Genomic DNA, 18,508 nt, shown 5'->3' with positions numbered 1-18,508 from the left:
AAATTATAAATTTTGTTAGAATTAAAAATAAATAAGTAAATTACGATGTTGATAGAAATCAGCTACATGATTTCTTAACTTACAGATTTTTTATTAGACATTCCTATCAATTACTCATGCGGGCTTATCTGTACAATCTACAAAAATTAATAATTTTAACACGACAGAGACGCTCGTAAAATTAAATGCAGCATTATTTATCAGAAGCTCTGAGGTCTGCGTTGGGATTTAAAATTTTTATTCATCAATGTGAAGTCGCGTTTGCTTTGCGGATCTTGGAAAATTTTAATTATTAAGAATTTATGAAGACTTAATTTTTACACCCTTGAAATTTATGGACTTCTTGTATTACATACTTTGTTTACAAGTTGAGTATTCTTCGTTATGATTAAGCAAAATCATGGTCAAAGATTTTTTTTTTTTTTTAGTGTTAGTATTTTTAGATTTTTCAGAGTATGAAAGTAATTTTTGATTAAAATATTATTAGATCTTTTATTTTAATTTTTTCTGGTAATTTTGAAAATTTATATGTGTAATAAATTAATAAAAACTATATAAAATTCTTTTTTTTTAAATATTCGCAAAAAAATGAAATTATTAAGATTTTTTGTTGAGAATTTTATAAATTATTTTATTATTCTTAGTTTTTTTAGAAAATAAAATTTGCTATGAAATTATCAAGCGCTTCATAAAAAATTAATGGATTTTTGAAGAAAAACTTCGATAAAATTATTTCAGTAATAACAGATTAATTAAAATTAATAAAAAATAAATTGTAACAATTATACAATATCCTCAGTTGATATAAATTTATCAAGACTTCAAATCTTTAATTCGAGTAATATATAATATATAATACACCAGTGAATATTTTTCCACGCTCTAAAAATCAATTTTTATTCATACCTACACAAATTTTTTTTCAACACACTCGTGTTATATATTTTAAATAGACTTATATTTTGACAGCTGAGATTGCGTGCATTTGAGCAAGTGCCTCCAATTGGACACTTTCTCTGGACTTATATGTCCACTTAAAAAAATAATGTCGTTAAAATAAAAACTAACATTGCATTAAATAAAATAATTAACTGGAGTAGTTAAAAAAAAAAAAAAAAAGTACCATAGAAGAAAAAATAATAAAAACAACAATAAAGACTGTTCCCTGTTATTTTTTCAGTGACCATGAACATGATGGGAGTATATTGTATGAATTCATACAAATTTAATAATCCAACAACGGAATTTTATTTTACTTTCATTCTTCATTAAATATACATGTATATTTAATTTTTTTTTTTTATTTTTAATAATAATTTATTTCATCAACATAATTACGTAAGTCGAGGCAATTAATAATAATATCGCTTGGGGCGTGGATGTAAACGATTGTATGGATTATTATCATATTGGCAATCTCCAAAAACCATAAACCAATAATTCAATGATTCGCATATTATAATATATGTATATCCGAAGTCGACATTTGTTAATTGTACATAAAAAATGAGGATTATAAAAGCCTTCGCTTCAAATAACATAAAATACAAACAAAACTAAAGCTCGCATTTTATTTTTAAAATAAAAAAAAAATAACACACTGGATTTATATTTTCAACGTCATTATTAAATGAAGTGAATGCTATTTTTATTATCTCAATTATCTCACGATACGAATGAAAATTACCGAAATTGATGAGAGTACATTAGGATCTCTTGAAAAAGATATCAGCGAGAAAAAAAATTTTACTTCGCGATAGCTGTATATATAGTTTAATGAGCATGAATTTAAGTGACTACATATCGAAATGACGATAATCATTATTATAGGATCTTGTTATTGTGCACCAAGGACAACTGGTCAGTTTGATGGTTGCACAGACAATGAACCGTTTCCAGTGTACCCGCCCTGCCCACCGGCTCTTCTCATGAATAACTATCTAGAAAGTGGGCCGAGGCAGTTCATTGGCGATATAATGCAGCAATTCTATGTAATATCGATGTAACTAAAGATGACGATTTTACCTTTGTTTTGTCCACTTCAAGTGCTTCGAGACCTTCAAGCCCTTTCGATTTCGATGCTCGATTGCTTTGTAAGGAAATTTCGACACAGATTTATAATTTTTTTTTTTTATTATTTGTTATTTATTATTTATTAGATACCGTGATAAAAAGAACCGCAGAATTGTGGTTAATGATATTTATTCAAGAGATATATAATTTTGTAAAGTGAGTAAGATATTAGTGAAGTTGGAAATATGAAGTAAGTGGTCACTGAAAAAAATTGAAGTTGCTTGAAGGAACAAGAAAGATAAGACTTATGTATGATTGAGATGCAAGATAAAACATTTTAATTTCCAATAAAAAAAAAATACATTATTTGAGTTTGTATTGCAAAATTTTGAATTAGTAGTGGTAGTTGTAGGCGGGGTGGCCGTAGTAGTTGGAGTAGCTGTTGTATGGTTTGTATGCGAGGGGTGCGTTGTAGCTGCTGTATCCTTTGTATGCGAGGGGTGCGTACACTGGAGCTTGAACTACTGGAGTGTGTACTACTGGAGCGTGGACAACTGAAGCAACAGTCTTAACGGCGTAGTGGGCTGGTTCTTTGTGGACAACAGCGTTGAATCCGTGGTGGTCATCGGCAGTGTATTCGACAGTTCTTTTGGTACCATCGGCTTCAATGAGGCTGTAGCTTCCCTTGACGACATCACCGTCTCTCACTTCATGTTGAGATTTGGAGTCACCAGTGTGGGGATCTTGGACACCGTAGTTGAAGCTGTATTGGGGGTGGTGGTCGAATTCGTAGTCAATTGGCTTCACCACGGTGTGTGAGACTACCGGAGCTGAGTAGACCAATGGAGCTTGTTCGACGTAGTGAGACGAAGCGTAGCCATGGTGGACTGGAAGTAATCCAGCGTTGGCGATCGCCAAAAGTCCAGCAAAAGTAATGAACTAAACAAAAAATCAATAAAATTAAATTAGTAAACAGTTAATTAATAAGTTGTAATAATTGTTAACTAAATGACTTACTTTGAATGCCATTGTAGTTCGTTCTACCGTTGTTGGTTGAATGATAATTTGAAATATATTTTCTCGGCTTTTATACTATTGAAATTCGAAGAAAATTATTAGTGGGAGAGAATCCATACGAAATAAAATTTGAATAAGGAACGATTTAGATTGTCTCATAAACGAGTAGCAATATAGATCAATAATTATGTACAACTTTCAAGTTTATCAATCTATTACTGAATAACTTTTTCAGGGTCTTACATGGATACTTGTTGTAATCAGCGAGTCTTACACTCGTTCCGCATTGTCAATCATACACGCCTAAAAGACTTTTTTCGTTTGATCCAATTTAGAATTCAAGGTTTCGAATATTTTATAATTTAAAATATATTGAGCAAGGGAGATATGACAATCATCATTTTTAATATTTATATTCGTCACTTACGACACTTTGTAGAGAAAAAGGTGCGTTACATGAGTTCGTGGCCGCCAGACCTATGTTATTTTTTAGAAACTGAAAGTTTCTCAGCGTATTCCTTTAAGACAGGTAGGAGCAATGGTCTACTATAAAGTTTAGCGATCTATTGGACAATCAAAATTCTTTCGCTATTCAAATTTTTATTAAAAGATATTTGCCCCACCTTAGTTCGCACAGAAATTTTTGGAGTATAAAAGCCGAGAAAATATTTTTCAAATTATCATTCAACCAATAACGGTAGAACGAACTACTATGGCATTCAAAGTAAGTCATCTAGTTAACAATTATTACAACTTATTAATTAACTGCTTAATAATTTAAATTTATTGATTTTTTGTTTAGTTCATTACTTTTGCTGGACTTTTGGCGATCGCCAACGCTGGATTACTTCCAGTCCACCACGGCTACGCTTCGTCTCACTACGTCGAACAAGCTCCATTGGTCTACTCAGCTCCGGTAGTCTCACACACCGTGGTGAAGCCAATTGACTACGAATTCGACCACCACCCCCAATACAGCTTCAACTACGGTGTCCAAGATCCCCACACTGGTGACTCCAAATCTCAACACGAAGTGAGAGACGGTGATGTCGTCAAGGGAAGCTACAGCCTCATTGAAGCCGATGGTACCAAAAGAACTGTCGAATACACCGCCGATGACCACCACGGATTCAACGCTGTTGTCCACAAAGAACCAGCCCACTACGCCGTTAAAACTGTTGCTCCAGCTGTACACGCTCCAGTAGTACACACTCCAGTAGTTCAAGCTCCAGTGTACGCACCTCTCGCATACAAACCATACAACACCTACTCCAACTACTACGGCCACTCTGCTTACAACTACCACTACTAATTTTAAATCACCTATTGCTGATTTTAGTAATGTGTATTTTGTAATAAAAATGTTTGGACTTCTTAAATAAATATAATTCACTTCAATTTTTCGGTTTTTTTATTTTTTATTTCGTCAGTAAATATGATCGCGGAGACTCTCAATTGTATTATTGACACGTATTGTTTAAATATGTATTATTTACTCCTAAGATAGGTAGTATTACTTCGTTAAACGCTGCCTCTGATATGCAATGAGACGAAACACAATGACCGGAACAGCATTGGGTGAAGAGTTCACACTATTGATACAGGAATTTTTGGCTAATTTGAAGGTATTTCATTTTAAATTCTAAGTAAATTGTTGGTATTCACCTTTTCATTCAGCCCCTTACATCCTAGACGTTGGTCGTCTAACGCTGTTGAAGCAATAATCATCGTGGCAACAAATGCTAAGACTAGTCGTTTCAACATTTTTTCATTTACTTTAATCTTTAACTACTAACGTGTCGAAGTATTGTTCATTTGAAATTTATACTGAGTCAACGATCAATTATATTGATCATTAAAAGAAGTCACGTGGTAAGCCAAAGACGTAGAATCTAAAAAGATTTTTTTTCTTGCTCACTTTGTGAGTTTGATGAAAATTTATTGCATGTCATAAAAATCCGTGTCCGTGAAAATAAATTTTAATTATTATAATTAAACTGAAAAAACTCTTTCAACCTTGAATAGGTATTATTTTTTTTTTATTTACTGAACACATAGTATTAATTGGTTATTAATCTTATTCGCCGTGACTCGTACACAAAAAAAAAAAAAATTAACTTGAATCAAGACGAAAAATTATTGAATCAAGTGAAATTTACTTAAACCGAGAAATATCTCTTAGTTTAAGAATTTTCCTATTTAAATAAAGAATAAGATAAAATTCTCCAAAATTATTTTCTTGATTTTAGTAAATTTTATTTTCTGTTTATACTACTGATAAATAAAATATTAGGTTAATTTGGAAGTATTTAGTCATAAATAATCAATCATAAATGAAAAAATGTTACATAAAATACAATGATTCGTAAAAATTTGATTAAGATTTCTAATATCCTTGAAAAAAGTATAACAATTTGAAATTTCAGATAACAATTTTTTTATTCAAAAGAAATGTAACTTTTTACAAACAAATAAACATTTTTCTAATCAGCGATCTACAAATCAAAATTAGTAGTGGTGGTTGTAGGCAGAGTGAGCGTGGTTGTTGGAGTAGCTGATGTATTGCTTTTGGACGACAGGTGCGTGTACTACTGGAGCGTGCAAAACTTGATGTTGTACAACTGGAGCAACAGTTTTAACGGCGTAGTGGGCTGGTTCTTTGTGGACAACAGCGTTGAATCCGTGGTGGTCATCGGCGGTGTATTCGATAGTTCTTTTGGTGCCATCGGCATCGATAAGGCTGTAGCTTCCCTTGACGAACTGGAAGTAATCCAGCGTTGGCGATCGCCAAAAGTCCAGCAAAAGTAATGAACTAAACAAAAAATCAAGAAATTTAAATTATTAAGCAGTTAATTAATAAGTTGCAATAATTGTTAACTAAATGACTTACTTTGAATGCCATTGTAGTTCGTTCTACCGTTGTTGGTTGAATGATAATTTGAAAAATATTTTCGCGGCTTTTATACTCCGAAAATTTCTGTGCGAACTAAGGTGGGGCAAATATCTTTTAATAAAAATTTGAATAGCGAAAGAATTTTGATTGTCTAATGGATCTCAACTTATGTCTATCAACGATTACGTATACAACCTTTAGGGTTATTAACATTAAGTGTTGAATAGAACATGTTCCCAAGGTCTTGTTTGAATTCGTGTTGCAACGGGCCTTATCTTGATTTAGATAACGACTGATCTGTTCAAGAGAAATTACTTTTTCAAATTTATCTTCTTACTTACAATGTAGAAAAGGGTTAAGACACTTCAATTTCAAGTTTCTGTTAAATTTTGAGTAGCATGATGATTTTTCATAATTATTATTGTTATTAATTCTTATATTATGCTGAAAAAAAAATAATTTTAAGTCAAAAAAAAATTCTGAAACTAAGAAAATTATTTTCAAGAATTTTATTGTCTTGAATCAAGCAAAAAAATTTAAAAACACAAAAAATATCGAATTGATTGAAGAAAAAACTTCTTAAACCCCGAAAATCACTCTTAACAATTTCTTTATTTTAAATCAAGATGAAAAATTCTTAAATCAAATTTAATTCAATAAAAAAAAAATATTTCTTAGTTCAAGAACTTTTTGCTTGATTCAAGAAAATGCTAACCATTTTTCAGTGCATTAAAATTTCTAATCTTTTAGGAGATAAGAACAAATATCTTCCGACGAAAATTTCGACTAATTGATTTCTTTTTATATTTAAAAAAAAAATACATAACTTTTGAGTATTTTAAGTATCACCTTTAATAAAAAGAAATAATTAAATATAGTCATATTTTCAGGGCCTGACATAAATGTGTGTTGCAACGGGTGGGTCCGATTCTCGGCGAGTCTGGACAGAAGGCACCACGCCCTAGATTTTCGGCAGCCTGACTTACCTTTCGGATCAGACACCTGATCCACTTTTATTTTACAAACGACGTAACACACATTAACTCGAGGTAACTTTGGATCTTACGTCACTTTCACCTAAATGACCTAAAGGCCATTTGCCTTTCTCACCAAATAATTTCCTCGTATTATTCATCTTTTTCGTGTTATGTCTTATATGTACACATTAATTTATAAAAATCATGAAATAATACATAATACATCCGTCGATCATCTGTATTTATCCACTTTTTATAACATTACATTACTACAAACAAAAATAATTTTTTTATTTGTTTCTTCCCATTTACTTTTTTAAAAATTTTATTTATCCTTAATCTTTCTGCTGACTAAATAAATGTTATGCAGTTAATTTATTTTCTCGATTGAGAAACACATATATGTAGATACAATGTCTATACTATATCCACAAAAGATAAAAGACTAAATTACCTCATTGACCTCACAGTATCACCGTACAAATTCAAAGTTAACAAAAAAATAACCAACAAAAGCTTCAAATATAAGTTTAAGAATTCATCAAGTTATTATAAATTACTCAAAAAAATAATTTATTATTATTTAATACATTAAGATTATTAACTCTAAAATGTCCATGAGAATATAAACCTCCAGCAGCAAAATTAAATGCCCTGTCAGCACGGTGATAGATCAAATATTTAAAATTACAGATGGCTATCTGATCATTTAGGCAACATATCAAATAAAAATACAACACACATTACATTGTATCACCTATCTAATTGCCCAAGGCTAAAAACATTTAACTTTATTTAAAGTGAGAGGCTTTATTATCTAGACTCGTAATTTCTACAAGTGGCTCTAGTCATATATAAGTTCCAAAATTTTTAATCTAGCCATCAGTTTTCGATTCTACACGATCTGAGAAACACTAATAATATTTTTATAAATAATGGCGTTCAAGGTAATTTTGCCATTTAAGTGATTATCGCTGTACTAAACATAAAATTGTGCCAAAGCGGTCTTTCTAGTGATATGTTGTTCTAGTACTGTGAATTTAAAATTTATATACTCACTATTAATCTGGGTTTAATTTCCAGCTTAGTTCTGATCCGCAAAATTTTTCCCAGTTAATTTTCCCTGAATTTTAAATATTAAAAATTTTCCAAATTAATTTTCTCTGAATTTTAAATATTGAAATTTTTCCAAGTTAATCTTCCCTGAATTTTAAATATTGCAATAAATTATTTAATTTTAAAATAGATACACTGCCTAGCTTATTAGTGCTAAAGTATGTTATGGATTGCATAGATAAAATAAAATGAAATGAATTGTTTCTTACTTATTAATAGTGAATATAAAAATTTTTAATTTACATACTTAAACAAAAATTCACTAGAGAAAAACGGCTTTAGCATAAAATTTACTGATCAATCTTAAAAATCTTTGGTCTTAAAATAATAAACAAATTTTTAAATTGTGTATTAATATAAAAAATTGTTCATTAATCATTAAAATATGTGCATAAAGTGTGTGTTAATTAATTCTGCAGAAAATCCCTGGATCACACATTAATTAATGATTAATTACTTGCTTTCAGTTTGTTGCTCTCGCTACCCTCTTAGCAGTCGCTAATGCAGGAGTAGTACCCTACGCTTACCAGGCGCCAGCTCACCTAAGTGTTGGACACTACGCCTCAGCACCGGTTGCCTACGCCCCCGTAGCCAATACGATTCTGACCAAAGCCGTGGACACTGAGTACGACCCTCACCCAGAGTACAACTTCTCCTACGGTGTCCACGACAGCTTGACCGGTGACGCAAAGACCCAACAGGAAACTCGCCACGGAGATGTTGTTGAAGGGAGCTACAGTCTTGTTGAGGCTGACGGAACTCGCCGCGTTGTTCACTACACTGCCGATGACGTAAACGGATTCAACGCTGTGGTTGAAAAACAACCCGCTGATGTAGTTGTTAAAGCTGTGGCTCCAGTTGCCTACAAAGCTGCTCCAGTTTATCACTCTGCTCCAGTTTACCAAACTGCTCCAGTAGCTTACAAAGCTGAGCCAGTTTACCCAGCAGCACCTGCTCACTACACTGAGGCCGTCTACCACCACTAAGTTCTTTCTTTTTGATAGTGCTTTTGTATGAAAAAATTATTATCCAGTATAATTAGCGATATCGTTTTTTTTTATTTTTATTTTTGTATGGCTTTATATATATTTGTTTTTATTGCTGTAAATAGCTTATGCATAATAAAGAAAATAATTTTTTTCTGATAAATTTTTGTTGAAATTATTTTTCATAATTATTTTTAAAGAAAAATTGCATGAAAAACGCAACTTTAGATAAAAAAAAATTTTTTATAGAATTTAAATTTTACACAGTAAAAATTTTTGCGTCAATGCGTCAAAAAATTTTTATGTTAAATATTTAACACTTTTTTCTATTAATTTAACACAATAAACGTTAAATTTACTCATAAAAGAGTTAAATATTTAACACAAAAATTTTGTGCAAAGCTAAAATGATTTTAATTAGAAAAAATTAAAAAAAAACTTTTAATTTAGCCAAAAAAAATTTTTTATAAGTTTTATAAATTTCTTACCAAACAAAATATTAAAAATTATTTAAAACTCATTTAAATATTCCCACTTATGGACATTCAATATATGAGAAATTATTTTTAATCCTTTTGTTTTTTCAGAAAAATAATTTCACAAAAAGATTTTTAAAATATAACGTTAGATGTAATTTTTTTTTCCTTTTATTACAATTATGCTTGCAATTAAATTGACCGGCCTTGAGAAGTTCACGTTCTTTATAAGTTATATATATATATATATATATACACACGAAATTGCATCAACAAGGTAAGCGTAATAACAAGAAGATTGGCTGAGTTTGTGTAACCACTACTTATCCAAAAAGAACTTTGCCGAATTGGGGTCCCATTAACTGGAATCACCGGGAATCAACCAGTAGAGGGGTGCACTCAAGGGGTATAAAGGACGCAGGACGCAAGAGACCGTATTCAGTACAACTGCCTGTTTCATAAGTATTACTGATTCGTCAGATTCCACATAATTCAAAAATGGCTTTCAAGGTATGACTGTTTTCATATTTTTAAATAAATTATCACTAACAAAGACCAATTTTCTGTAGAAAATTCTTTGCTTAAAATTATAGTCGTCATATTTTTCTTTGTTAATTGATTAGTATTTTTAAATTTCTTTTTCTTGAATCTTAAAATGTTAGATTTAATATTTTTCTAAAGTTTATAATTTTAAAAAACAGTTTTCAGTTTAAATTTTCAATAAATTTTTTAATTTAAAATATTATTCAATTTTTCAAATTTCTATTGATCAAGTCAAAATAATTTTTTAGGTAAAAAAATTAGTTAATGTATCTAATCTTTAATTAATCACAAATTATTGTTCCTAAAATTATTACTTAATTTTCGAGCAAAAAAAAAATTCAAAATTATCCAAATTTTTTTTTTTTTTTTTTTCAATTTTAATTATCATTTATAACAAAAATTAAAAAAAAAATTCTTCATATTTTAGTTCATCACCCTTTGCGCACTCGTAGCCGCAGCAAATGCTGGATTCGTACCAGCAAGTTACCACGCTCCATTGGCATACGCTGCACCAGCGGCTTACGCAGCTCCAGCATTAGCTAAAGTCGCTACTCCAGTCTTGGCAAAATCTGAAGATGCTTACGACCCTCACCCACAATACAGCTTCTCGTACGACGTCCAAGACTCAATTACTGGCGACAACAAGCAGCAATACGAATCCCGAGATGGAGACTCCGTTCATGGAAGCTACAGCTTGCTCGAAGCCGATGGATCCCGACGAATTGTTGACTACACTGCCGACCCCATCAACGGATTCAACGCTGTTGTTCGCAAAGAACCCGCATCTGCTCCAATTGCCCTTGCCCATGCTGCCCCTATACTCAAAGCAGCACCTTTAGTTCATGCTGCGTCAGCACCAGTCGCCTACGCTGCACCTTTGACCAAGCTTTACCACTAAATATCACTAGTAAATTTAATACCGCACTAGCACAAACTTGAAATGACTGAATCACTTTATTATTTTATAATGGAGCACTTTTTGACTTGTATAGATGTAGTTATGATTTACGGATTATTTTTAATTACTTTTGTTGTAATAAATAAGCTTTAATGTTTCTTTGTAATTAAAATCGATTTTAGAATAAAGATTGTTTTATAGCAAACGATGATTAATTTATTCTATAAGATTTTTTAGTTTACTGATAATTTTTTACGTTTTTTAGATGACTTTTACAAATGACTAGCTGATTATCGCTTACTTTGCTACACAGTAAAAAATTTTGCGTCATTGCGTCAAAGAATTTTGGGTTAAAAATTTTTGTATTAAATATTTAACACTTTTATGTATAAATTTAATATTTATTTTGTTAAATTAATACAAAAAAGTGTTAAATATTTAACATAAAAATTTTTTGACGCATTGACGCAAAATTTTTTACTGTGTAGACATATTATAAAATTTAATTTTTAAAATTAGAGTTGGAATTTAACTGGAATATTTTTTTTATTAAATAATTTTTTTTGAGAAATTATTAGAACTAAAATAATTTTTTATTTAGCTAAAATAATTTTCTTATTCCAAATTACTAACAAGTACTTTAAACAATATTTCAAGTTTAAGTTTGGAAATATCAATTCTGTTTTTTTTTTAATTTGATTTTTAGAACACTGAACCAAATTTTTATAGAATTTATTATATTTTCAAGCCTTGTTAAGAAATCCTAACATCAAAAGTAAAAATAATAAATTATTAACATCACTACATTTAATTAAGTGAAATAAACTACTTTAATGTTACCAAAATCAACTGACATATAGTAATTTTTAGGATTTTTTAGTAAATAAATTATTATACAAAGAATTTTTTAAAAAATTTTACTTGCTGAAATTAAAAAATAATATTTATGCAATTTTTTTTGTATGCTAAAATTTATTAGTTTAAACTAGGGAAGGTTATATTAATTTTTTAATCTCTTAATATGCATTTTGTAATTTTTAGACCAATAAGAACACTGCAAATTACTCCAAAAATTTTTTACAGTGTAATAAGAAAAATAAGAAAAAAAGGTATAAAATAATAAAAAAAAGATACTGAAAAAATGAGAATAAAGTTTAATTTTTTTTAGTTTCAAACAATTCTGTCAAAAGACTCCACCAGCACGCATCATCCGTACTATCTGGTGTATAGTAAAGATGTCAGATATCTCATTCAAATATATATATATATATATATATATATATATATATATATATATATATATATATATATATATATATATATATATATATATATATATATATATATATATGTACGTAAGTATTTAATTTTGTATGCATGGAACACTAACTCAGTACTGACCGGTTTCAACTTTTGAATGTCACGTCATTTGAAAAAAAAATTTTTTTAAAGCTTGAATTATATATTCAAGAGTTTTAATACTTGGTTCCCATAAATTAATAACTCCAGACATATTATTTTCTGTTATAACGTCAAATATATTTCAATAAAACCCTTTCAAAAACAATTAAATAAGTTCTTACAAATTATTAAAGAATAAGTAATTAAAACAAGGTATAATTTAGCTTGGCTTAATTTAATCCTTCGATCTACTTGGGGCTTGAAGCCTGGCAAAAAGCATTTCTACGTCCGGTGGTCTGCCTGACAGCAAACAGACAATTAAGAAATCGAAAGTGTAGTGCTCTAAGGCGCTTGCATTGAGCAACGAAGAAATTATACGGGTGTAATTAACTTAATTGCGCTCTTGAACTTGAAATTAAAATACACGAAACTGAAAAGTTTAAATGTCACCCACCGCAGCTTTTAAATATGATACAATTAAGATAAAAAATAAATAACCAGCCGGCACTTACTCATTAAATTGCACTCGATGCATCACATTACAATGCGCTCGAAAATAATTAAATTTTTATATTTAAATAGGTAAAAAATTATTACGAAATATTTGAACGATATTCCATGTATAAAATTACCACAATCGTATTTTTAAGATCTTGAATTATATTCAGTGAAAGTATTTATAACATTGGTGTAAGTTAAAAAATAATATTAATCAGATAAAATCTACAATATTAAAAGTAAAATTAAATAACAAATACATACATATTCATAATAATTTAGTAAAGTTATTTATGTATGAATGTATGAAGAAAGTTATCGACAATGCTCTTATCTTGTCTCACATTTTGACAAACTGTATAGCAGTCACTTTGAAATACTGTTATGTAATAGTAAGTAAGTGGACGAAAAAAAAAGAGTAGGTAGACGCTCGAAGAACTAGATCGCCAAAAAAGAACAAACTTTTATTTTTACTTTCGCTTGTATTGGGAGAAAAAGAAAAGAGAACACGGTTGCTCAAATCGAAGAAAAGGTTTTTTTAAATAAATACCTGTACTGCTACTAAATTATGCTTTTAAACTATAGAGCTAATCAAAGCTGTAATTAGTTTGGCAAAAAGTTAGGATTGTTTCATTTTTTTTTTTTTTTTCATTTCTCAACTTTAACTGCAGTTGGACTGCTGCCAAATCTTTATGTTCATATGATCACGTTACATTTGATGTAACAATCCGCGATTCTGGTTGCGCAGATTATAGGATTCGCCAAGAAGTTTTATGTTATTACGAAATCAGAGGGCTAACGACGTTATTACGTGTGCATGGCAATCTTCAAATGGCCTAATTTGTAATTTTTATTTTTGAATTTCTTAATTTTATTCTTGGTAGAAATTAATTGTAATTAAATTATTATCATTACTATTTGTAAAAAAAAATTTTAACATGCTACCTAGATTAATTAAAAAAGTTTTAAACTGTGAAAATGATTAAGTCGTAAAAATTTATCGAATTGTATTTTTCAAATGTTGAATATTTGTTATTCTTTATTATACTACACAGAAAAAAAAAATTACTTGAATTAAGTAAATAATTTTGAAGGATTTTATCTTCTTGATTTGAGTAAAAAAATTCTTAAACTAAGAAATTTTTCTTGGTTTAAGTAAATTTTACTTCATTCAAGAATTTTCCGTCTTGATCCAAGACAATGAAACTCTTCAAAATTATTTTCTTGGTTTAAAAATTTTTCTCTTGATTCAAATTAATTTCTTTTCTGTTTAAGGTAGGCCAAAATGCAACTTCCTTGATGGACCTCTTAAAATTGAAATTTTAAGTTCCGCTTTTAACAGAAGTTGTGTTTGGGCATTTTCTGACATATTTTGAGAGTCTGAGATTTATTTGATTTTCATAGAATTTTTTAACAGGAGTTATGCTAAGGCATTTTTTCTAAAATTTCAAAATTTTTAAATTTTGCCAAATAAAACTCCTATTAAAAAATTCCATGAAAATTAAATAAATCCCCAATACTTAAAATATGTCAAGAAATGAATAAAAAAATTTTATTCGAAGTTTTTTAATTTTTTTTTAAATTTTATACAAAAAAATTTAACGCCTACACTAATAATATACAAAATATTAATAAGAAGTAAATAAATCAATAAGTGCATCAAAATAAACAGGTTAACGGCCAATAAGTATAAATGAAGACGTATCGTAAGATATGAGGAAGAATAAACGAGTCAATGATGAGTCGCTGACCTCGGAAACTCCGAGCGTTATTATGTAAGTTAGTAAGTCGTCCGCTCTGTAGATCGTGGATCGAGATGCAGACGTGTGTGTTATATCTCGCTCCGGGCGCGATGACCCACTTCTCAAGCGTCTCATTGCCAAGGTTACAACTCATCTTCTTTCCTTATTACGTTACCAAGCTCCAATGTGGGTGAATCACTATCACATAAATTACTCTCAACAACATAATCAATTCGATTTATTTTTATTCTCGTTGTATTTTTATTACTCGTGATTTATTAAATAAAATTTATTAAAAATAAATTTTTAGATATTTTAATTGTAAAATAAATACTCATCTATTTATGTCATCTTTCATTGACGCTCGTCAAAAATTAGTCAACCAGGATGTGAAAGTATATCAGTGCCTTGAATATCAATAATATTGATACACTCATTCGTGTCATTAAAATAATTTAATCATTACTCGCGCTCTAAAAATGCAAGTCATTTTTTAATATTTAGTTTTTTATTTTTATTTTTATTATTAAATGTGTTTATTTATTTTAAATAAACGTTAAAAAAATAAAGTCCAATCGATTATGTTGCTATAAATAAAAATTCACTTTAAATTATTGAACACCTCAGGCATGACGCGTTATTATTACAGTCAATACAACGCCACTCACCTCAAGCTCAAAAAAAAATTTAATAAAAACTTTTATTTTTTATTTAAAAAAAAAAAAAACGAATTGAAGAAAAATATTGAATTATTTTTTTATTTATTTTATATAACAAGATATTAATATACTGAGCAAAAATTTTAAAATGATATATTACTAAAAATTTTTTTAAGCTAAGAATAGTCTTCAAAAAAATTTGTAAATTATATTTTTTTTTATTACATCTTCAATATTTACTAAAAAAAGTTAACTTTGTTTCTTGAACATTTTAAAATATACTAATAATTTTTCCAGACATCTTCGAAAACGTTAAATTATTAAAAAAAAATTTTTTTTTTTTTTTAATTTGTGGCAATTCGCGGGGCTTTCCTCATTGTTTGATTAGAATTGTTAGGTCGCGTTTATTAACCAGTCTAGGGTTAATGAAAAATGAATTTATTCATTGAAAAAACTGTGAATCTCAATAACAAAATTTAAAATAAATAAAAAAAGGAGTAAAAAATTTTTTAGCTCAATGTTCATTTAAAAAATTCCTAATCAGATAAAAAATAATTTCCGTAATTCCTAAAGTTAATTTTCCAAATTAATGAATAATAAACGTTTAAGTTATGAGTATGACGATAGCGTGATATATTTGTATCTATTGTAATCTCATTAAAATTACATGGCAAAAGGACATCAACGGCTCGAATAATTCCATTCATCAAAAATTCCAAATTTACGAAATATATTTCGTCACACAATGAATTCCTCCAAAATAACTTGTAAATAAAGCATCCAACGTTGCTTACCGCCAAATTGTACTTTTCTATAGTCCAAAAAAATCTAACGATTAAAAAAACTAGCGCTGATCCTAATAACGATGATGAGCATTTAAAAAAAAGCGAAAGTACCGATCGGCCATAAATTGTAACGTCGCTTCGAAACTTTTCCCAGAGCGTTCGTCAACAAAATCACGTACGCAATGGCCAAACTATTTACAATGCAAGTTAAGTGTATTGCACGATATATTGTCCTCGTCCCTCCGCCCCGGATAAACTTGTCATTGTCCAGCAAACTATAGTACCCATTAATTATACAGAGCACAAGTGTTCCTATAAAAACGTTTGCTCCGAATAACCAGTACATCAGTCTTGCTTTCGTACTCGTTAGCAAACTTCCGGGTTATAAAAAATCAATCACAGTCATCATGGCTACTAAGGTGAGCTATATTTTTTGTGGATGAATAAAATACTGATCCGCGAGTGAATTAAATTGAATCTCCAGTGATTGAACCTTGTGACTATTGAAAAATATCAATTTTTATTCTAATATCTGCATTATTTCTGTTAACAGTTTTTGGTAACACTTGGCTCCATCCTAGCAGTCGCTCAGGCAGGAATTATTGCAGGACCACCAGTTCCAGTTGTTAAGGCTTCAACGGATTACGATCCTCATCCGCAGTACACTTACGCTTACGATGTTCAAGATTCATTGACCGGAGACTCAAAATCTCAACATGAAACGCGAAACGGCGACGTCGTCAGTGGAAGTTACAGTCTTATCGAAGCCGATGGAACGAGAAGAGTTGTTGAGTATACCGCCGATTCGATAAATGGATTCAACGCCGTTGTTCATCGAGAACCAGCCGTCGTTAACGCTGTACCAGCAGCTCCACCTGTAGTAGCACCAGCTGTTGTAAAAACTGCTCCAGCTGTACCAGTTGCTCCTGCAGTACCGGCAGTTCCATCGCCATTTTCTTCTCTAGGTCCGATTGCGCACGCGCCAGCTCCGTTCCCTTACGGAAGATCATTTTTTGGACCTGCTCCGGTTCCTGCGCCAATTTCTGCCCCAGTGTATCCATTTAGATTTTAAATTTTAATTTGTAGCCATTTATGACCTAGTCACATGTATATACTTATGTATTACAAATTTTTATATTATTATTATAAAATTAAACATTGACAATAAAACGATTAATATTTTCCACATTGGCTTTTTCAGTAAAAAAATTTCTGAACTTATTTTTTATTATAAAATAAATAAATTAATTAATTAAGAATTTATTTAGTATGTAAATTAATAAAATTATTAAAAAAAATTATTAGGATTTTTAAATTTATTTTTATTTGCATTTATTTATAGATCAGTTGATGTACAATCAAAGATTAATCGATCTACTGCTGAAATATAAATAAATATTTATATATATATATATATATATATATATATATATATATATATATATATATATATATATATATATATATATATATATATATATATATATATTTACATTTATAAGCAATAAATAAAGAGAAAGAAATGAATAATAAATATTCAATTAGATTTGAGTAATATTGGACGAATAAAAAAAGCAAAAGAGAGTATAAAAAACTGTTAGTTTCAACATTCAATTACTCTGCTTATTTTTTTCTATGAATAATTTTAAAGCAAACATTTTTTAGTAAATTCAGGTCAGACTTGATTTTTGTCGTATCAGATTTTATTATGATTTAATTTAAAAAATCTAAATGTATTTATTGGCTAAAAGAAAAAATAGAATAGTTATTTTTTTTTTTTGACGTGTAAAGTAATTTGTACGAATTTTCAAGGTTGGTGAAAAGAATTTTTATTAGTAAATAAAATAGTTATGAAGATTAATGGAATTAGTAAGAGATTCTTCAAGGCAGGCACGCGAAAGTGGATATTCGCCAAGTCTTACCACATTAACGCAACGTGCCAGGCATTTTCGCGTGCTTTTCAATAATAAAAAAAAGCTAATAAAAAATACAAAGAACTTGAGCAATGCTTAATTGAAGCATGTATAGAATTGAATACAGTGAATAAATAATAATAAATAGGCGATTGACATTGAATTGCCCATGTCTAATTAATAAATTTTAAACTTTCTTATTTTATCATTTTTTAGTTTAATAGTCATTATAATTACAATTGTTATAATCAAAGCCTTCAAATGAAACAATGTTTTAGTTTTTAGATCACAAAGATCGTTTGAAATTCTGATAATTAGTTACGTCAGACTTTTGTAAAAAAAAGTTTTAGTAGAAAGAATTTCGAGAGAAATATGACTAATGCGTCGTCTAGACGATCTTATGGTTTATTCATAGAGAAATTAGGCATCAATTCAATTTAATACAACTAATATAGTTTCAGCTGGTAGATGCGGAACTGAGCATACTTTTTACGTCATAATTTTTACTGACTAATTTATTGTGAGAGCGAGAAAATAAAAGGTGTTGTTTGTTTATGGCTGTTTAGTTGATGAGTTAATTAAAAGTGCGAG

General features: G+C 29.3%; 3 protein-coding genes across 3 annotated transcripts; 2 read left to right on the top strand and 1 right to left on the bottom strand.

Annotated features, from left to right (window-relative positions):
- Positions 1 to 2,406: 2,406 nt before the first annotated feature.
- LOC141527631 (uncharacterized) lies at positions 2,407 to 5,932 on the bottom strand. Its single transcript, XM_074243202.1, has 4 exons — positions 5,921 to 5,932; positions 5,788 to 5,842; positions 3,983 to 4,353; positions 2,407 to 2,952 (listed from the first exon to the last, which is right to left on the bottom strand). The coding sequence occupies exons 1-4, from the start codon at positions 5,930 to 5,932 to the stop codon at positions 2,407 to 2,409; spliced, it is 984 nt and encodes a 327-aa protein (XP_074099303.1).
- Positions 5,933 to 7,834: 1,902 nt separating this feature from the next.
- Positions 7,835 to 17,076, top strand: LOC141527630 (uncharacterized). Its single transcript, XM_074243201.1, has 4 exons — positions 7,835 to 7,847; positions 8,484 to 8,987; positions 16,304 to 16,423; positions 16,558 to 17,076. The coding sequence occupies exons 1-4, from the start codon at positions 7,836 to 7,838 to the stop codon at positions 17,074 to 17,076; spliced, it is 1,155 nt and encodes a 384-aa protein (XP_074099302.1). The 5' UTR covers position 7,835.
- On the top strand, positions 9,960 to 10,919 carry Cpr1 (cuticular protein 1). The gene is made up of 2 exons (XM_074243046.1): positions 9,960 to 9,988; positions 10,449 to 10,919. The coding sequence occupies exons 1-2, from the start codon at positions 9,977 to 9,979 to the stop codon at positions 10,917 to 10,919; spliced, it is 483 nt and encodes a 160-aa protein (XP_074099147.1). The 5' UTR covers positions 9,960 to 9,976.
- Positions 17,077 to 18,508: the final 1,432 nt, after the last annotated feature.

Source organism: Cotesia typhae, unplaced genomic scaffold (genome assembly GCF_013202065.1).
Source record: "Cotesia typhae breed Kobodo isofemale line unplaced genomic scaffold, CoteBio_Ctyphae contig_4, whole genome shotgun sequence".
NCBI classification, from domain to species: domain Eukaryota; kingdom Metazoa; phylum Arthropoda; class Insecta; order Hymenoptera; family Braconidae; genus Cotesia; species Cotesia typhae.
The sequence above is the reverse complement of the archived record's forward strand: the minus strand, read 5'-3'. Positions and strand labels throughout refer to the sequence as shown.